Genomic DNA, 22,480 nt, shown 5'->3' with positions numbered 1-22,480 from the left:
TCTGGTCCGAATAGTGGCCACGTATTTATTTTGGGAGGGTAAATCTAATCTTTATCTGCGATTACAGTTTACTGTTTTCATTGTGTCTTTCAATGTCTTAACATATAGCTTAGAACTGATTTTGTGGCTGTATATCTGACTCTTGTTACAACGTACCACTGATTGTTATCGAAATACACATGCTGTCTATCCTCGTATATAATTATTGACTTAATCCAGGTTAATGAATAAGCGAATAAAGTCTTGAATATGTATATTTTGTACAATCGTTGATCTGAGCAGACAATCAGAGGGACGAAGAGAAGAGAAGAGAGAGAAGCGAAATGACAGTCAAGGTTGATAAGTGAATAATTAGCAAGGTCAAAATGTGACTCAATTAGAACGAATCAATTAGCTTCTTCAGAAGCTAGAATAAGCTATGTGGGCTTAACATAGAAACTGATACTACATTGAGCAAGAATATATATTTATTGATGAATCTTTTATCTTCAAACTATAATATTCAATTATCCCCTATTCATAAGCATATAGAATCAACTGAGTGATTGATTTATTCGATAATGAAAGATTCAGAAGGGGTTTTATGGAGATTTAGTATTTTCATAGTTGAAAGCGTGAGTCAATTGAAGCTAGACCATCATGGAAAACCTGGAAGCACTGAACAGCCGTTTTGTCCTATTGTGAGACTCCTTGGCAGTGCACACCCGCGATCCCACCTCACGAGATTCAAACCCAGGCCCTGCCAGTCTCGCTCCAGAGCACTTAACCATTAAACCACTGAGCCGGCATCCCATGGTATTAATGTATAACTCCAACCAATCCACGATGTTGAGCAACCGTTCACCAATTGTCTTCGGTGAGTTCCTATCTCACAGCAGACGTGGTTTGAACTCCACTAGTCACTGCTTCTCACTAGAACTCCAGGATTTACCTCTCGAAGTCAGTCACTAGTGAGCATATGATTATTATTATTATCAGAAGAGGTTTTTCTGATGAACGGTTGCTATGTAAGCTTAACTTAGCAACTAACACTACACTGAGCAAGATTAAATATTTATTGATGAATACTTAATCTTCATACTATAATATCCAATTATCCTCTATTCATAAGCAAATAGAACCAATTGAGTGATTGATTTATTCGAAAATCAAAGATTCATCAACATAATTTTCAGGTTTAAAAACAACATTTAAAGAGGTCTTAAAGTAAGATTTATTTATTTAAACACACAAGTATTGGTACAAGGGGGAACTAGATATATATGCATCACACAAAAAATTGTCATTTCATTTAATTGCGTAAAGGCTATGATACTGTCCGTGTGCCCAGACAGAAGCAGGTCGTTTTCTTAGGGGGCCACAGTCGGAGTATTTGACCTAAAGATCTGATCCAAAAGGCAATGGAGCATATTAAGAAGATCCAGTCCCATGATAGCAGGTGATCAACGATTGATTCATACGCCATTTGTTCCCTCAGGATCCTGCAGCCCATGTTCACCATTGGTTTGGAATCAGGGTTTTCCAACTCCCCTAGGTTGACTTTCCGTGTCAACCAACCCGGGTAAAGCGCCCGGATATTCGCCTTTTGTCCTCTAAATTTCGGGAAATACACCCCCACCACGAGATGGCAGTGAGTAAAGCAAGATACACACATGTATATCAAAATAAAGTTTCCTATGTTTAACTATTTTCCACTCTCATGATAGTCCAACTTCTTTTTCATTCATTATTTCAAAACATCAAGATGATAATCTAAAATGTGTTTAATACAATACTCCTTGACATATTTGTTATGATTGATTCGAATAATAATGGTACCATTGATGACGATGATGATCATGTTCATTGTTAAAGAATCACTTCATTTATGTTTTGGAACAAAAAAACAAATTGTTCTATCATTATTGAATAGCTGTTTTAGATCTTGACGAGTTTTGGTGGTGGTGGTGGTGTTGTTGTTGTGGTTGCTCATATTGTTCTGTATTTCACTGTTCAAGATGATATCCATGATATCATTTTCATTTAGATGATGAGTCTGTATATAGTTGGACAGATTTCTGTCAAGGGAATTTATCCACTTGATTATATATCAATCATTTTCTTTTTATAGATAGATAGTTGAATTTATGAAACGATTACAGTTAGATCATTATAGAAAACATGGAAGCAATAGACAGTCGTTTGGTTCTAGTATGGGACTCTTCAGCATCTCCACAAACCTAAATTTAGATAAGAAAATGAAAAAAAATGTATAATTTGTAGATAAGTTGTAAAATACTTTACTTACTTACGCCTGTTACCCCTCGTGGAGGAGCATAGACCGCCCACCAGCATAAATTAGAGAATAATACGGATCATAAATCATAACACATCAAAAGAGCCGCTAAAACACAATCTGTGTAAAAGTTTATATCTTTGTAAATTATAAACTATTATTTTAAATTCATTTTAAACATCAACACTGGGATGCAATTACATCTAGCTGACGAGTCCCAATTCGGACGAAACGTGCGTCCTTGATTCCACTACTAGCCACTAACCATATTTGCTTATTAATTTAAAATGTTATATCTTATCAGTACACACCTATTTACAAATATATATATATATATACTAACTTACGCCTGTTACCATTCGTAGAGTGGTATAGGACACCAACTATCATTCGCCAGCCAACTCTATCCTGAACAATACTTTTCAGTTTGGTTCCAATTACTATTCATTCTGTTCTTTAATTCTCGACTCAGTGTGTACTTTGGCCTTCAGTTGTTATTGTTTGTTTGAATCTTCCCATAGATGTTTAGGACTGCAACTGGTTAGTCTCTTATTGGCATACGTGCATACTGTGCGTATTGCCTCGATATGGTTTGAAATCACAAACACTATAAGCAAAGATAGGTAGTAGCTAGTAGTTGAATCCAGGACGCGCGTTTCGTCCTATTCGGGATTCGTCAGCTTATGTACGTGCATCTCAGAGTTGATGTTCACTCTGGGACTCGAATCCAGTACCTTTCACTTCAAACGCCATCACGTTGTCCACTTAGCTACTGAATCCTGATAGCACATATGCGAATAAGCGACTGATAAATTGCAGTCTTAAGCATAAATGGGAAGATTCAAACAAACAATACTAAGCAAATTTAATCATCTCAAGAGTTTAGAGTTGTCTGTAACTGTCTACTATGAACATGTTTGTGAAGAACAGGTTGAAGTCCTGAATTAAAACAATGTCAGTAAAATATTCAGGCCTCATGAAATAAAGTCTCTCAGAAAAATTACTCTTTCATACACAAGATTCACCTATTAAATGAATACAAAATATTTGAAATTACTGGAGATCAGACACTTATTGAACACTGAAAACGTTGAATATTACTTTGACGGTTATCGCTAGATGACTAATTTAAAGTTTCTTCTATGAAGACGTTTCATTTAATCCACTTTTTTAGACAAAAGCAAATTATGATATCACATGTAAATTGGTTGAAGTTAGACACTAATACCTTTGAATGCCGGCTGGCTCAATGGTCTAGAAGCTAGGCGTTCGCGCGCGAGACCAAAGGTCCTGAGTCCGAATCCCGCGAGTAGGATCTTGGATGTGCACTACTGAGGAGTCTCATACTAGGACGAAACGACCTCCAATTGCTTTCAGGTTTCCTATAGTAGTCTACCTTTAATTGACTTATGAATTCAACTTCTTACGAAAAAAATTTCTTTATGTATGTTTTGAAATTCTCAATAAACATTCATTTTCACATCTCTCTCTCATGAATGTCGTCTTGGAAGAAAAAACAAACAAACAAACAAAACACACTTTATAATGTTTGATATTTATGAATGAACTAATTCGATTTAAGTGAGTAGTATATTAAAATGAAAAAAATGTGTCCTTTTTAATGTCAAGATCTATTAAGATCAATATTGCCAAAAACATAATTGTTCCATTAATTGAGTATATATATATATATATATATATACGTTTAGATTGAAGGCATTTCAATGATGTGTATACATTTCAAAGAAAAGGGTATAGAGAGGTAAAAAGAAACAATGATCATCTAATTGTTTAATGAATCCATATAATTGTTCATTAATGGAAGTTGAAGATTTAACTTACATGACAATGTGTTCTATATTGTGTGGTTGTTGTTGTTGTTGTTGTTGTGGCGGATTTCCTCTTGAAGGATATTGTTAACAGCTTTTCTGTTTTGCTTAAATAAAATATAGAATAAAGGACTAACCAAATGATGAATAGGTCACGTTAAATTATAAAACTATAATCCACCCTCCCACCCCCACCCATCACCCCTCGAAAAAAAAATCGACTACTTCGTAAAATTTGTTTCCATAACTTTAAAACAAGATTTGTGAAATGATGATAGAGTCAGAGTCATTACTAAAATCAGTGATATCAAATCAGAGATATCAACTCACTGAAGATATTGGTGAAATGGTTGGTCAATTTCGTGGATTGGTTGAAGTTAGACATTAACACCGTTGGATGCCAGCCGGATCAGTGATCTATCAGTTAAGTGATAGCGCACGAGACTGATAAGTCCTGGATTTAAATCTCGCGAGGCGGGATCGTGGATGCGCACTGCTGAGGAGTCCCACAATAGGACGAAACGCCCGTCCAGTGCTTTTAGGTTTTCCATGGTAGTCTAGCTTTAATTGACTCATGATTTCAACTATATGTAAAAAGATACTAAAAATCTCCACAATAAACCCCCTCAGTGAATAATCGTCAAAAAAGTTGGAAATATGAACCATTAAAATACAACTTAACGGCACTAAGGTATCATACATGTGGCAATACATAAGGTTTTTGAATTCAGTTCAGTATTGAAGGATGAGAGTGTACTGACTCTAGATATTATACTATGAAGAAGCACTTGTCTGGATTTCATTGCCCATGTATGTAAGTTTGTTTGTAAATAAACTATATTAGAACAAAATGAGATGTGGCTAAAAAAATTTAGTTTTGTTTGTTAGAATCGTCCCATTGATGTTTAGGACTTCAGCTGGTCAGTCTCTTATTGGCATATGTGCTTACTGTGCGTATTGACTCGATATGGCCCTAATTTACAAGCATTATATGCAAAGATGGATAATGGCTAGCAGTGGAATTCAGGACGCGCGTTTCGTCCTATTTTGGGACTCGTCAGCTTATGTACGTGCATCTCAGAGTTGATGTTCACTCTGGGACTCGAACTCAGTACCTTACGCTTCAAAAGCCATTGCTTTATCCACTCAGCTACACAAAGTATGCACATATATGAATGAGAGACTGACCAGTTTCAGTCCTGAACATCAATGGGAAGATTCAAACAAACAATACTAAGTGAATTTAAACTTCACTCCATTGCACAATCAAGTGGCTATCAGGACACAGTAACTGAGTGGATAACGCGATAGCGTTTGAAGCGAACGGTACTGGTTTCGAGTCCCAGGATGAACATGAACTCTTAGATGCAGGTACATTCAGTTGACGACTCTTAAATAGGGTGAAACGCGCGTCCTGGAATCCACTGCAAGCCTCTACTCATCTTTGCTTATAGATCTGAATGTGTTGAAGTAATTGTTTTTTAAACTCTATATAAAAAGTTGAAGTTTTAGAGACCAATGACAACTCCATAGAACACATAATCTATTAACTTGAGCAGAAAAAGGACAATATTGTGTACGAAACAATATGACAGTTCATTTTGTTCTGTTAGATTCTCATTATTTGCTTACAATGTTCATTACCTGAAAAATATCTCAAATAAAATTGAAATTACTTTTAGAGTTTTGATAAAGATTGTTTTAATTTTTAAGCTAGCGTGCACTAGAAAGCTGTCTTGTTCTAGTTTGAGACTCCACAAATAGATTAAAGTTGAGATAACACCATTAGAATCTAATCAAGGGCTTCAAATGGCTAGGTAACCTAAAGGTCGTGAGTTCCATCTTTGATGGAGTTGTGATTTTGGAGTACTAAAGGATTCCATATTGACATGAAGTAACTATACGATTCCTGCTGGTTTTCAATGTTATCCGAACTAGAATCAATTATACATACTAAATCTACGAAGCAGAGTTTCGTTAACATTCAGTGTGAAGACATATCAGCATAATGTATCAAGGAAACACATAAAGTTCTAAATAATGTCGAATAGAATGTTATAAATATCATATATATATATATATAAACTGCAAAAGATTCTACAACATCGGTTAATATGTAATCAAAACCACAGAGTTGAAATTACAACTACTTAATTAATTAGAAGAGCGAGTTGGTTTTCTACGGGATGGGGTTGTTAACCCCATGCCCAACCCTTCTCCTTTATCCGGGTATGGGATCAGCAGTAGCCCCCAGAGGGGCTACAGGCGGAGTTGACAATTATTCCTAACCCCTTCTAACATGTTACAATCAGTGTCCATAGAAGTTAAATGACTATTTGAAATATGAATAACGATATTTAAAAAGTTCGCCAAGTGAACTAAACAAAATCCCATTGATTACTGTGATTCAATGACCATGTAGTATTCTGAAATGTACTTAAATAAACTGGAATACTGATATTTCCCTGAAATCAGTCGCACCTTAAACACGTGAGATATTTTATGTTTGAAATCATTAGTCAATTGAAGATAGATCATCACGGAAAACCTGGAAGTACTGGACGGTTGTTTCGTCCCATTGCGGTACTCCTCAGCAGTGTGTATCCACAATCCAGCCTCGCGAAATGCATACATGTCCAATCTTTTAATACTAACAGTTCCATGAGCAAATGTTATTCGTTGAAAGCTTACTGACAAAGCTCGATAGCAATAAATCAAAAAAATAACAATATTTTCGTAGTTTTTTTTTAAATTAAGAACTAACCAGAGCAAGACCATCACTACTGAAGAGTCCCATACTAGAACGAAACGGATGTCTGGTGCTTCCAGGATTTCAATAATGCTTTAAGAAATACCTCAGTGAACCAGAAAACAAGTGGAGACAAAATTACAGAACATCTTAGTAAAATCTGAGAACTATACAGTAAATACTTCATTTACAAAACGTTCATTAATTGTCTAAGACTTCATTTTTCCTACATTTCCATATCAATTGTTTTCTGCTCCTATTCTTTCCTCCTCGATCTTATCGGCCTTCTAGTGTCAGGCATTCTATTCTTGACTAGTGTTATATACTACTTATGTCGACATAAGTAGCACACACCACAAGACCAGTTTGTAACTTTAAAAAAACTATGAAAATTTTATCATCACTATAAAACCTCTAAACTGAAAATTATAACAGAACGCATCCAATCTACATGTATGATCATGTTGACACAGAATATAACTCTACATGAGGCTATTTAAATGATTGATTTGTAAGCCACAGCTCAACACAATTGTAAATGGCGTTATTCTTATATGATCAGTTCCTCAAATTAGAATTTTTTTTCAATCTTTAGATAGTATTATTTAAACTAATGAGATCTTTTGAATACTGAATTCATTTCAAGGACCTCGATGCGCATTTGAAATACTGTATAAGTCTTCAGTAATATGGATAGTAGGTTGGTGAACTTGTGTTAATCCTGACAGATTTCCTTCCAATGGAAGGTCCAGCTTCTCTTTGATAAATATACGGCTCAGTGTATCTTAATAAATTAGTGTTCGAAAATAAATTGTCAATCCAAAGATTAGTCAAAAATACTCCGAACCAAGACTGGTAATAACTATAGAATCCTTGAAAATCAGGAATCAGTGTACAATGTTTTCATCCTATTTTACAACTCCATTGAGGTGCTAACTTACAGGCTTAAAGCTCGTACTTCTGACCTATGGTAACGATGATACTCGACAACTGTTCAGGATACTCATACAAGAAAGAAACAGTTACTCACCGAATGACTGGAAAATAAAACATTAGGTTTATATTCATCTTAAATTTATATCAACTTGGGGATTTTGAAGAACTAATGGTCTAAGGACAGCTGGTTGTTCTTGACTTGAAACAACTTCGTTGTGTAGACACACGGTTCCATCAACTATTGAAACTAGAATCCTATAAGGAAACCCAATTAAATATTAAATTAATCTCCATGACACTTAATTTATGTTCTATACTCTCAAAGATGTCATATAATTATTTTTCTTTCGTATATTCACAGGTATGATAGTTGGTGCAATGTGTGCAATTACTGGTGTTATGACAATCTCACTCCCAGTTCCTGTTATTGTATCTAATTTTTCACGTTTTTATACACATACTCAAGCTCAATCTAAACTTCCAAAACGTAGAAGACGTATATTACCAGTTGAAGCAGTTCGACCAAAAACTTGTGGTCAGGCTCCACAACTCAGTTCTTCAGTAAAATTAAAAAATAGTCTTGGTGTTGTTCCACCTGGAATAGCACGTAATTTCAATACATCGAATGATTCTCCTATGCGATTACCATTAAATGGTGAAAGAAAAAGCCCTTTCCTAGACACAAATTCAAAAGTAACAGGTAAGTTATTTCTCAGCATTTGTGATGAGATATAACACAAAATCTTTATGCTTGGAACTGGATATAGTAAATCCATTCGGAGTATAGTGATATACATAAATACAATCAAGTATTTTACACGTTTTTGAAAAGGTATATACCACACTAGCAGTTCCTCTTGAGACCTTAAGGTTTTGTATTTGACCCTTTACAAGATTATGGATACATAGTGCTGCAGAGGCCCACATAAGGACTAAATGGTTGTCCAGTTCTTCATAATTTACAGTGGAACTAAAACTGAGATTGATCTCTGACTAATACTGTCTATAATTTAAATCTGTCTTTAAAAAAGACTTCATCAACTATATTTTTTTAAAATGATTGATTAAGTGAGTTTGTTTCAACATATTTATATGAGCCTTAAATTGCTTTGCTATCATTAGTATTGTGTTGCGTTGCCACCCCTATGTCTCAACATTTTTATAAATGAACGTGTGTATCATTCTCCAGGCCCCCAAATGACCTGGTGCGGTCGAGAGTGGGGAGAGCTCGCTCTCCCTCTCCAAATGCTCTCACATGGTCACGCGTATATAGTCTCTGACAGGGAAGTCCTACTCACTGCATTCTCGTGGCATTACTGTTGTTTACGAAATTGAGAGGACGAAAAGAGAATGTCCGGTGCTTTAACTGGATTGGTGGACACGGAGAGTTCACCTAGGGGAGTTGGAAAACCCTGATTTCATACCAATGGTGAACATGGGCTGCAGGATCCTGAAGGAACAAATGGCGTATGAATCGATCGTTGGTCACCGGCTACCATGGGACTGCATCTCCTTACGATGCTCCACTGCCTTTTGGATCAGATCTTTAGGTCAAATACTCCGACTGTGGCCCCCTAAGAAAACCACCTGCTTCAGTTTGGGCCTCTGAGCAATATCATAGCCCTCACACAAATCAAATGAGATTTGTGTGGCTCATATGTATCATTCTCCAGAGTACTTGTCACTATTTTGAAATCATGAAATTACATGCCAATTACTATGTGAAACTAAAAATGTCAATCAGTTGTTGAGTAACATTCAAATGATGATGATACTTATGTTGGGCTGTATTGTTATAAGAATAGTGAAAAGTGAAAATATACTGATCGTCAAAAAGAAATTAAGCAACATTATTGAATAATATTGTTATATCTAGAGCTTTAGATTCTTGCTATGCCACGTATTACTAGAGTAGTTGAACGATCGAACCCGCAACGTTGCAAGAGAGAAGACAGAAGACTAATAAGTAGGAATGTTATTCCCCACACAATGTCAATGATGATATAAAACGGTCAGGTATTTATATTTTTTAGTAAAAACAAAATCATCATTTTAGTTATCCAAACCAGGGGGTAATAGCATTATCCAATAGGAAAGCTACATGTAGTGATTCTGTGATATGTCATTCAGAAGGACGATGAAAGCTCCACGACCAAACTATCCAGCTCAGAGAAAAAAACTCAATCAAAATCATCCATATGAGCTACAAATCTTCTTCACTATCTCAAGGGTTATGGTTGTGTGTCATATAGGCAAACTCATGAAAAATCTTCATCTGTATCATACAATCACTACATATGGAGATAGACATTATTAGAAGTTGATTTGAATAGAATAATAATAGATGAATGATAGAAACTTTCTTCGCTTTAACAAAGGTAACCAGAATCTCATAAACAAAGTTCATTGATTATGATATAGATTTGACATTGTTAAATCATTGATTTGGAATATTCTTGTCTATATTTTCAACTTTACTCAAGTTTTAGCAAACCTCAGTTACCATTTAAATTCATCGATATGTCACTATTCTACTCTAAACTTCGCTAGTCCTACGGTTTAACGTACGATAAAACGTACACTCTTTTTCATTTGAAGATGGCCTCAATAATATTGCCCATTACTTACTTACTTACTTACTTATGCCTGTTACCCCTCGTGGAGGAGCATAAGCCGCTCACCAGCATTCTCCATCCAACCCTGGATGGAGAATGCTGGTGAGACTAGGAAAGGCTTCAAAATTGAACTATTCAACTAAACTACATAACTTTTCTATCATTTTCCATAATGTGAATTCTTCTACTTATTCATTTCTTTACCCAACTACTCCAGACGATTACACCTTTATATGTTGTTACCTAAATTTATTCCCTTTCATTCATTTCATAAGACATACAAATGACATTACCAGAATAAGGTTGAATATAGTTGGATTGCACGTTGTTTTTTTTATTCTTTCCCAAAGAAACTATTCATTGATTGCGGAACAATGTATAGTTTAAATATACATATATTATAATATAAATTGTATACATAGTATGCTAGAGCGGAAATGGTTAGACAAAAGGAGTATGTATAACCTGTCATAATTCTCCATTGAACATTGATTACATTGAATACAATAGTAAAATAAGTATTATACAACTTGTACCGTTAGTTGTCAACCCTTTTCCGTCTTATTTTCTTCCTTTTTGTAAATGGGAAGTTGTTTTTTTTGGTGGGGGGGGTTAGAGTTTTCTATGAATGTTGTTGTTGTTCTTTTTTTTTAGAGAATCCATCGAATGAACAAACAACTCTTAGACCATTGATACCAAGACGTGAAGAAATTACATTATTACCTGGAGATAATCTATTACAATATAAAGGATCAGTTAATTGGTCAAAATCATCTCTTATTAAAGATACATCGAATACATCAGAAACAAATCGTTTATTAATGAATTGTGAAGAGAAAGAAAAAGCTCCATTTGTACAATCTAAACATCAATTATTTGATAATGTTGTCATAGATAATACGAATGCAGTGAATCATATAGACGAGGAAAACAGTTATAATACTGAAGATATGAAAGAGGACATGAAAAATCAACATTTACCTATATCTAACATTTGTTCAAATCTTTTGATCGACAAAAATTTTAAATCATCGAAGAATACTACTAACAATGATTTAAGTAGACAAATTGGTAATGATGAAATTTCATATTCGATAAATCCTAAATTATCTTATATTAATTATAAAACTCCATGTTTTTCATTTGATGAACATGATCATAATAATATAGAAGAGAATTTTTTACCATCCGATAGTAGTCTAAATCAATTAGAAGAATTATTAACATTACGTAATCATAATTATGAAATTACACCACCACGTTTATCATGTGTTTCTGGGGATAAATTAGATATGAAATTTATTACTGGTTCACAAGCACCAACATAATTGCTATGCTAGAAGATTTTGTCTATATATATGTATGTATCTATGTTTGTATGTATGTATGTATGTAGGTGGGTATGTATGTATGTATGTGTGTCAGTATGAATGTAAGTATCTAGGTATGTATGTAAGTAGTATGTAGGTATGTAGTTATGTATGGTAATGGTATAATTATACTACTTATTAATGAAAAAATTGATGAAATTTGCATATTTTACAGAATTTTTTTTAATCATCTAATTGTAACTATACAATACTGATTCAATCTATTTTCTATTCAAACTACAATCGGTAATTTGTCATTATGTATGTATGTATTACATAATTGTTAGTATGATTGATGAGAGGACAATGAAGATGTTCATTTGTTCAATACTTATACATATATATACTATTGTCTATAAAACTATAATGTAATTTTACATTAAAGAACTATTTTGTAATGTATTCATTCATTGAGTAGTGTAAAAAAGGGTACATTTTATTGATTATCATATTGTATTTCTTTTCTTTTCTTTTGAAGAGTTGAGATTATGAGTTGATTGAAGATTGACTATCATGGAAAACCTGAAAGCAATGGACGGCCGTTTCGTCCTAGATTGGGACTCCTCAACAGAGTGTATCTACGATCCCGCCTAAAGAGATTCGAACAGAGGATCTATCAGTTTCGCGCGCGAGCGCTTAACCACCAGACTACTGAGCCAACATCCAGAAGTCTCACAATAGGGCGAAACGGCCGTCCAGTGCTTCCAGGTTTTCTATGGTGGTCTAGATTCAATTGACTCATCATCTCAACCATTAAAACCACTATAAAATACACAAAAACCCCTGCTGCTGTTCTATTTCATGAAATTTCCAAATGGGCATAGATATAGATATAGATTGATTATGTAACTCAATCGATAGATTTCTATAGGCAGTAAGAACTAACACTGTATTGATCTTTTATTAATAAAAGGTTGAAAATATAATTCAAAAAGAGTATTTCTTTAACGAGTTCGGTTTCAGTATTTTAAATGAAACCAAGCTCATTGAAGAATCTGAAGGTTCTTGGTTCGATTCCTGGCTGTGGGATGTTAAGTGGTCGCCGATGAGTCCTTTTAAAAGAAAACAGTCTTTATGACCGTCTAACTAAGACCAGATTGTGATTACAACTATGAGAATAATTAACAGTTTGTAAATCTATTACTTTGATATTGAAAGTCGTTGGAGTCAACCAATAATATTAATAAAATTAAAGAGTTGAATGTATGTTATGCTAAATGTGTTAAAACAAATATCAAGAGTAAGTGTAGTAGACGCTACTCATAAGGATGTGTGTAGGTAATGTTGCAATAATTGTCGAACAGAGTGAAAAGTTTCAGTATATCAGAAATAGTTGGAGGCCAGTTGAGAAGATAGTTCAGTTTGCAAAACATACGGAAAAATGAAACTGGACGATTGAAGGCTATCTATATGTAATATGTAAACAGTTTGTAACTTCTCATAAGAAAGATACAAAACCTCCTGCCTATTGTCGCGTTTCACACAAGTTCTCACATTGCACGATCACAAAGAGAAATACTTTGAGTGTTTCTTGTACACCGTGAAACTGGGATTTGCAAGAAGAGATGCAATTTTCTAATAACAAATGATGAAATGAATAAAGAACACTCCTGTGTTCTTATAGTCTCAATAGATATGGTTTTATGATATGCCGATTACCATAAACTGAACCATAGATATCATGATACAACAGTCAAATTGAGTCGTTAGTAAGATGATTTTTTGTTTAAAACTCCATATGAAGTTGGGAAGAGGTAAGCGCCCTAGTATTTATGAAACTATGTAGCTTTGGAACCTATACCTCCTTAGTTCAATGACATAAGAAAAACCAAACATGAAAATTGTTGTGAATCGAAACTATGATGAAATGTATCTAAAGTATTCAAAGAGTCCTTGAAGTGCTTAGCTATTTCGTATTCCATGTAAAAAAAAGTACTTTATTTTAGAATTACAAATCATATGTTATCCCATAAGTCATCATCTCAACAATAGTAAATAGAATTTATTTTGCCTTTAAATAATTACACTACTTGCAATTTGATAGTAGTTTATTGAGAGTAACTCAATAACCATTCCGAGAGGCACAAAGATGGTGAATTCTGAGGTCACTAAATTGTAGACATATTCATCATATTTTTGGAAACATAAATCATCATATTTAAGTACAATTAAGCGAAACTCAACTGATCATAATGGGAAAAGAACATTATTTTAGTATGTGGTCAGGATATTCCTTTGCTGATTTCACAGATACACAAAGAGGAATGGAAGATATGTCATTCCTGTACGATTCTACAATCAATAACAACTAGCTTACACTGAACAGCAATACAGTGTTTTAGAATAAAAGTCATCAGAATATTAAGATTGTTGTAAAGTCACAAACCTTAACTTCAAACAAAATTTCATTATTCAATGGGAAGATTCTAACAAATAATACCAAGTGAATTTGAACTTCACTAGATTGCACAAAACTCCACCTGTAGTTCCTCCAGGGGCTACTGCCGGTCCCAAGCCCGGGTAAAGGAGGAGGGTTGAGCATCGAGTTAGCAACCCCATCCCGTAGAAAATCAACTCGCTAAAAAAACGCCAACCAGAAAAAATCATTCAAACCATTTAAACTCTGCCCTGGGAGCAGAAGGAATAATTATGACGTCTCATGATGAAAGCCGAGTTCCTTCGGAAGTCATGAGGCCGATGCACCTTCTTACAACCAGAGCGACAATTCTTATAGGTACATGGAATGTCCGGACAATGTGGGAGACCGGAAGAGTCTTCTAAATTGCTGCAGAAATGAGAAAATACAACCTGGAAGTGCTTGGAATCAGCGAAGCACATTGGACGCAGGTTGGACAACAACGACTGTCTTCAGGAGAACTTCTGTTATACTCCGGTCATGAAGAAGAAAATGCCCCACATACACAAGGAGTTGCATTGATGCTGTCTAGAAAAGCACAAAATGCACTTATAGGATGGGAATCTCATCGACCAATGATCATCAAAGCCTCCTTCAAAACAAAGAGAGGGCATTACAATGAACGTCATCCAATGCTATGCGCCGACCAACGACTACGATGAAGACGCTAAAGGCCAATTCTACGATAGGCTACAGTCGATCTTAGAGAAGTGCGCAACCAAGGACCTGACCATTCTGATGGGAGATTTCAATGCCAAGGTTGGAAAGGACAACACTGGATACGAAGCCGTCATGGGACAACATGGACTGGGAGGAAGGAACGAAAACGGTGAGAGATTTGCAAACCTATGTGCCTTCAATAAACTGGTCATAGGTGGCACCATATTCCCACACAAAAACATACACAAAGCCACCTGGATTTCACCGGATCACACTACACAAAATCAAATCGACCATATCTGCATCAACAAAAAGTTCAGGAGGACGATGGAGGATGTGAGAACCAGAAGAGGAGCTGATATAGCATCCGATCACCATTTGCTGGTCGCCAAGATGAAACTAAAACTCAAGAAGCACTGGACAATGGCGCGGACAACATCACAAAAGTTTAACACGGCCTTTCTTCGAGATGCTGACAAACTCAACGAATTTAACATAGCCCTCAGCAACAGGTTCGAGGCCTTTCATGACCTACTCAATGGAGAGGGAACCACCATAGAGAGCAGCTGGAAAGGTATCAAGGAGGCAATCGTTTCAACATGTCAGGAGGTTCTGGGCCAAAAGAAGCACCATCACAAGGAATGGATCACTGTTGGTACACTGGATAAAATTGAAGCAAGGAGGAACAAGAAGGCAGCAATCAATATCAGCCGAACAAGAGCAGAAAAAGCCAAGGCACAAGCCGAATACACAGAGGCAAACAAGCAAGTGAAGAGGAGCATCAGGACCGACAAACGTAAATATGTGGAAGATTTAGCGATGACAGCGGAAAAGGCTGCAAGAGAGGGAAACATGAGACAACTGTATGATACAACAAAGAAACTTGCTGGAAATTACCGTCAACCAGAAAGACCAGTGAAAAGCAAGGAAGGCAAAGTAATCACCGACATTGAAGAACAACGAAACAGGTGGGTAGAACACTTCAAAGAACTCTTCAATCGACCAGCTCCACTGAACCCACCCAACATCGAAGCAGCACCCACAGACCTCCCAATCGATGTTGGCCCACCAACGATTGAAGAGATCAGCATGGCCATTAGACAAATCAAGAGCGGCAAAGCAGCGGGACCAGACAACATCCCGGCAGAGGCACTGAAAGCAAATGTAACAGCAACTGCCAAGATACTACACATCCTCTTCAGTAAGATTTGGAACGAAGAACAAGTACCAACAGACTGGAAAAAAGGACTTCTCATCAAGATACCAAAGAAAGGCGATCTGAGCAAGTGCGACAACTACAGGGGCATCACTCTCCTCTCAATACCAGGAAAAGTCTTCAACAGAGTATTGTTAAACAGGATGAAGGATTCCGTGGACGCCCAACTTCGAGATCAACAAGCTGGATTTCGTAAGGATAGATCGTGCACAGATCAAATCGCATCTCTACGTATCATTGTGGAACAATCAATCGAATGGGATTCATCACTCTATATCAACTTCATCGACTACGAGAAGGCACTTGATAGCGTGGACAGGACGACACTATGGAAGCTTCTTCGACACTACGGCGTGCCTGAGAAGATAGTCAATATCATACGGAATTCCTATGATGGACTAAACTGCCAAATCGTTCATTAAGGACAACTCACCGACTCGTCCGAAGTAAAGACCGGTGTTAGGCAAGGTTGCCTACTCTCACCCTTTCTCTTTCCCCTGGTGATCGACTGGATCATGAAGACGTCTACATCTGGAGGAAATCACGGGATACAGTGGACAGGCAGGATGCAGCTTGACGATTTAGACTTTGCGGATGATCTGGCTCTTCTATCACAAACGCAACAACAAATGCAGGAGAAAACGACCAGTGTAGCAGCAGCCTCAGCAGCAGTAGGTCTCAATATAAACAAAGAGAGAAAAAGCAAGACTCTCCGATACAATACAATATGCACCAATCAAATTACACTTGATGGAGAAGCTTTGGAAGATGTGGAAACCTTTACATATCTGGGCAGCATCATTGATGAACACGGTGGATCAGATGCAGATGTGAGGGCGCGGATCGGCAAAGCAAGAGCAGCATACCTACAGCTGAAAAACATCTGGAGCTCAAAACAATTGTCAACCAACACCAAGATCAGAATTTTCAATACAAATGTGAAGACAGTTCTACTGTATGGGGTGGAGACGTGGAGAACTACGAAAGCCATTATCCAGAAGATACAAGTGTTTATTAACAGCTGTCTACGCAAGATACTTCGGATCCGATGGCCAGACACTATCAGCAACAAGTTACTGTGGGAGACAACAAACCAGATTCCAGCAGAGGAAGAAATCAGGAAGAAGCGCTGGAAGTGGATTGGGCACACTTTGAGGAAATCACCCAACTGCGTCACAAGACAAGTCCTCACATGGAATCCTGAAGGTCAAAGGAGAAGAGGAAGACCAAAGAACACATTACGCCGAGAAATAGAGACAGACATGAGAAGAATGAACAAGAACTGGATAGAACTAGAAAAGAAGACCCAGGACAGAGTGGGTTGGAGAAAGCTGGTCGGCGTCCTATGCTCCATTGGGAGTAACAGGCGAAAGTAAGTAAGTAAGTAAGATTGCACAAGCAAGTAACTATCAGGACTTAGTAGCTGGGTGGATAACGTGATGCCGTTTGAAGCGAAAGGCACCGGGTTTGAGTCCCAGAGTGAACATCAACTCCGTGATACAGGTACATCCAGCTGACAAGTCCCAAATAGGACGAAGTGTCGCACGTCCTGGATTCCACTGTTAGCCACCATCCATCTTTGCTTATAATCGTTCAAATTAGTTAAAGAACATATGAAATTACTTAATAAATGATAACTCAGCCACGAAAAAATTAAATATCTTGACAATGAAAACGATTAAACTAATCTCTATGGATGATCACAAATAAACCGTACTTGGAAAAATGATAAAATATTAGAAGACATAAGGATTTCTGAATTCTTTAAGTTTTAATAAGTAGCAACCAATTAGATTGGGAAGTCATTCATAAATTCATGATTGAAACCAGATGGATATAACCATATCATCGACTGTTCATTGTAAAATAGTTTGTTGTAAACACTTTCATTCAACCATCTGAGGAATAAATATCATATAACAACAGTAAAAGTAAAATGAAAGCTCCAAAATCTTCACAAGCTCCCCTGTATAGTTAATAATCAAGTGCTCACTAGTGATTAGCTTCAAAATAAAACTCCTAGAGTCCTGATGGGAAGCCGTTACTGGTAGAGTTTAGTTGTATCAGGGTTGTACGGCATTTATTCATTCCAGGTAATTGAAAAGGGATGCGAATTATCGTTCACTGAAACTTAATATGTACACTATTCGATGTCAACTCAGTCGTCTGGATGTTATGTGTTTATTTGCACGTCCGAAGGTCCTGTGCTCGACTCACACTTACGGAGTCGCAGGTAATCACCACTGAGGAGTCCCATACTAGGATAAGACGCTCGTCTAATGTTTCCAGATCGATTCATGACTTGAACTACGAATACATATACTACTAGTTCACAAATCTCAAATCATGAAGTGTTTAGGTATCACTTACGTTCTCACAACACAGTTAAAGTATGTGCTTTCCTCAATGTGTGTCCTACCCACTTCTATTGCTTCTTCCTGATTTCTTCCTCCACTGAAATCTGGTTTGTTCTCTCCCATAACAGGTTGTTGCTGATAGTGTCTGGTCAATCGATCCAGTGTTTTGAGTAGACAACCCTTAATAAACACTTGCATCTTCTGGATAATGGCCTTCGTAATCCTCCAGGTTTCCGCCCCATACAGAAGAACTGTCTCGACATTTGTATTGAAAATTCTAACCTTGGTGTTGGTTTACAATTTTTTTGAGTTCCAGATGTTCTTTAGTTGTAAATATGCTGCACTTGCTTTGCGGATTTGCGTCTTCACATCTGCATCAGATCCATTGTGTTTATCAATGATGCTGACGAGGTATGTAAAGTTTTTTATATCCTCCAAAGCTTCTGAAAAATAAAAATGTATACAGGGTCATATAGATTTGTAAACCAATAGTATACCATGAAAAAATTTTTTCACTAACATTCAAAGTATATTGTTTTACATTGTTTCTACAATTGAAGAAGATATAGAACTCAAAACAACTCTCAACTAATTTCAAAGTGAGAATCTTCAATACGAACGTCAAGACAGTTCTACTGTACGGAACGCAAACGTGGAGAACTACTACATCCGTCATCAAGAGGGTGCAAGTATTTATAAACAGTTGTTTACGCAAAATACTCAACATCCATTGGTCAGATACTATCAGCAACAGAGTTTTATGGGAGAGGACAAACCAGCTTCCAGCTGAAGAGGAAATTAGGAAACGACGTTGGAAGTGGATCGGATATACATTGTGGAAATCGCCAAGCTGCATCACGAGGCAGATGCTAACTTGGATCCGGAAAGGAAGCGGAAAAGAGGAAGTCCAAAGAACACATTACTTCGGGAAATAGAAGCAGATATGAAGAGGATGAATGTTAACTGGAAAGAACTGAAAAGAATTGCACAGGACAGAGTTGGATGGAGAATGCTGGTGAGCGGCCTACGCTCCTCCACGAACGGTAACAGGTGTACGTAGGTAAGTAAGTACTAATTGAATACAACTAAACCTATAATTGAGAATAGTTTACTAAATTATAAAACTAATCCTAGGTAACTAACTATTCAACATTACAATATAACATTTTATACTATCAACAATCTCATTTCTTATATATAGTTGAAATTATGAGTCAATTGAAGCCAGACCATCATAGAAAACCTGCAAGCACTAGACGGCTGTTTCGTCCTATTGCCGGACTCCTCAGAGGTGCACATCCACGACCCCGCCTTGCGAGATTCGAACCCAGGACCTACCAGTCTCGCGCCAGAGCACTTAACCTCTAGACCACTGAGCCGGCTTGCATCCAACGGTGTTAATGTCGAACTTCAACCAATCCATGAAGTTGAACAACCATTTCACCAATGTCTTCAGTGAGTTGATATCTCACAACAGATCTGGTTGAACTCCACTGGTTACTGCTTCTCACTAGAACTCCAGGAAATACCTAATGGAGCCAGTCACTAGTGAGCATATGATATGGGCTTTTCTGTTGGAGATGTTTAGTAATTGTTTATATATATGGTTGAAATCTCATTTCTTATTGAATATATCATTTAATTACATGTATGAAAGATCAATATATTATCCTTCATTGAAGATCTTCTTCATAAATAATAATGTTCAAAGAGAGGGATAGAAAAAAAAAGAAAAAAGAAATAACCACACCTGATAAATAAACTATTTCATATAAATTCATAAAAAATAATGAAGAATTATACTCAATGCATAAATTAATCTGATTGGTTGAAAAATTTATCACGCCCAAGGTCAATCTATTATACCAATCAAATTACACTAATAAAATCATATTTATTATGATTTATATATTCATTTTCATAAAAATCCTCATTATTTCTTATTTAATAGTGAAATTATATTCAGAAAAGGTTTAACCATAGAGACATATACCTATTCACCGTATAATATGGGTAGTGTTATATCAAAGTTAACACCTAAAGTTATCTATTTATTAATTAATGGAAATATTGAAAGAGTAAATTACCTGAAATGAATCTTGTTTAATGAATCCTTTTTGTTTTAGATTTTAATTACATTATCATGTACAAGTTTTGAAATACATGATTTAATTTGTATCCTATCAAATGTTCCAAAGTAAATAGTGATTCTTCATTCACTACCCTTCTCCCCTCACCGCTGTCTTCGTTTTTTCCTCTCTTAGATCATCTAATATCATTATAACTGATGTGAATGGATTACATATACCATGTTCTGGTTCAATGTTAGCTAATACATATAAGTAAGTTATGAAAATAAAGAAATTTTAGTCAATCATATATATGATATTATATTATATATTTTGTACAATATAGAATTCTCGACACAAAGTACTTCAACAAGTTTCCAGTTCTTACTTCTTGATCGATAATTGATTGATCGCTAGTTAGAAGTTAACAGATCAGTCAATCAATATCTAAATAATGTATATTCTCTCTAATGCCTCTAAATGCCCTGGTACGGCCGAGAGTGGAGAGAGTCTGCTCTCCCTCTCCAAATGCTCACACATGGCCACTAGTATATAGCCTCCGACAGGGAAGTCCTACTCACTGCATTCTCGTGGCATTACTGTTGTTTACGAAATTGAGAGGACGAAAAGCGAATGTCCGCTGCTTTAACCGGGTCGGTAGACACGGCACATCCACCTAGGGGAGTTGGAAAACTCTGATTCCAAACCAATGGTGCACATGGGCTGCAGGATCCTGATGGAATAAATGGCGTATGAACCAATTGTTGGTCACCGGTTACCATGGGACTGCATCTCCTCACGATGCCCCACTGCTTTGTGGATCAGACCTTTATGTCAAAGGCTCCGGGTGTGGCCCCCTGAGAAAACCACCTACTTCAGTTTGGTCACCTGGGCAGTATCACAACCCTCACACAAATCAAATGAGATTTGTGTGGCACATATATATATATATATATGGTGCCCCTTTGTACCAATATTTATGTGTTTAAATAAAATAAAATAAATAAACCTCTCTAATGCATATTGCCAACAATCATTATATCTCTAATTGGACCTTTTGTAACTTGTACAACGAAACGTTGTACACTTTTCAGAAACACACCTAAATAAGTTATACGATTAATAGTCATAATGATGTGTTAAAATAAACAAAAGACAGATCGTGGATGCACACTGCTGAGCAGTCCCACAATAGGACGAAACGGCCGCCCAGTGCTACCAGGTTTCATACGCCATTTGTTCCATCAGGATACTGGAGCCAATGTGTACCATTGGTTTGGAATCAGGGTTTTCCAACTCCCGTAGGTTGACTCTCCGTGTCCACCAAACCGGTTAAAGCGACGGGCATTCTCTTTTCGTCCTCTCAATTTCGTAAACAACACTATGGCCACGAGAAGGCAGTGAGTAGGACTTCCAATCTTTAACCTAAATCAAAGTTTTATTCATATTATTGGTAAAGTTTAGAATGAAATTAATTCTATGATCGAATGAATCGATTATTCCGGTTATTGACTTCATTGAAAAATCCGTCTTAAATCAATTAAATTAGAGTTTATTCAAGTGAATTTATTTGTTAATGATAAGTCTTGCTAATTGAACACTATACTCGATTCCTAAGCTATTCTCGTAACCCCCCAAGCTAAATCTAAACAGCAACTTGAACACGAGAGAAGTACTTTACTCCAAAGGTCCATTCAGGTACAGAAAATATAAGGTTTTTATAGTATTTTAGAAATCCTTGGGTTTTCCTGAAAATTCTTGAATACTACTTAACATAGTAGCAGTGTAGTAGTAATCAGTCAATCAGAACCTCTACAGATGACTTTTCATTTTCGCAATATTTCTAGCAAAACTTCTAATCAAACGCTGATTGGATAAAATACTTCTTAATGTTTCCTGAGCTTGTCATGTCGATTGCGAGAAATTTGCAGGATCACCCAAACAGTTAATACATTAGTGAATCTGGTATTATGTTATGAAATCAATCA

The 22,480-nt window shown here is 36.3% G+C and overlaps 2 protein-coding genes and 1 non-coding gene across 4 annotated transcripts in view; 2 read left to right on the top strand and 1 right to left on the bottom strand.

The window, feature by feature from the left end:
• Smp_163090.1 (voltage-gated potassium channel, putative) overlaps nt 1-11,732 on the top strand; it is a gene marked incomplete at both ends in the record, with an annotated part of 38,238 nt that extends 26,506 nt beyond the window's left edge. For both annotated transcript variants that reach the window (XM_018791836.1, XM_018791837.1), the window contains 2 exons: nt 8,151-8,489; nt 11,059-11,732. In XM_018791836.1, the coding sequence (XP_018645059.1) occupies nt 8,151-8,489; nt 11,059-11,732 (1,013 nt within the window). The remainder of the gene's footprint in view (nt 1-8,150; nt 8,490-11,058) is intronic.
• Smp_tRNA_02066_Pseudo_TTG.1.1 lies at nt 5,335-5,406 on the bottom strand. Its single transcript has one exon. It is a non-coding gene (tRNA).
• An 8,700-nt stretch (nt 11,733-20,432) lies between the features above and the next one.
• Smp_197150 (high-affinity cgmp-specific 3,5-cyclic phosphodiesterase, putative) overlaps nt 20,433-22,480 on the top strand; it is a gene marked incomplete at both ends in the record, with an annotated part of 35,802 nt that continues 33,754 nt past the window's right edge. The window contains 3 exons of the mRNA XM_018791835.1: nt 20,433-20,501; nt 20,550-20,620; nt 20,688-20,765. Of these exons, the coding sequence (XP_018645057.1) occupies nt 20,433-20,501; nt 20,550-20,620; nt 20,688-20,765 (218 nt within the window). The remainder of the gene's footprint in view (nt 20,502-20,549; nt 20,621-20,687; nt 20,766-22,480) is intronic.

The sequence above is a fragment of the Schistosoma mansoni genome (assembly GCF_000237925.1).
Source record: "Schistosoma mansoni, WGS project CABG00000000 data, chromosome 1 unplaced supercontig 0071, strain Puerto Rico, whole genome shotgun sequence".
In the NCBI taxonomy this organism is placed as follows: Eukaryota; Metazoa; Platyhelminthes; class Trematoda; order Strigeidida; family Schistosomatidae; genus Schistosoma; species Schistosoma mansoni.
This window is presented reverse-complemented; position numbering and strand designations above follow the sequence as displayed.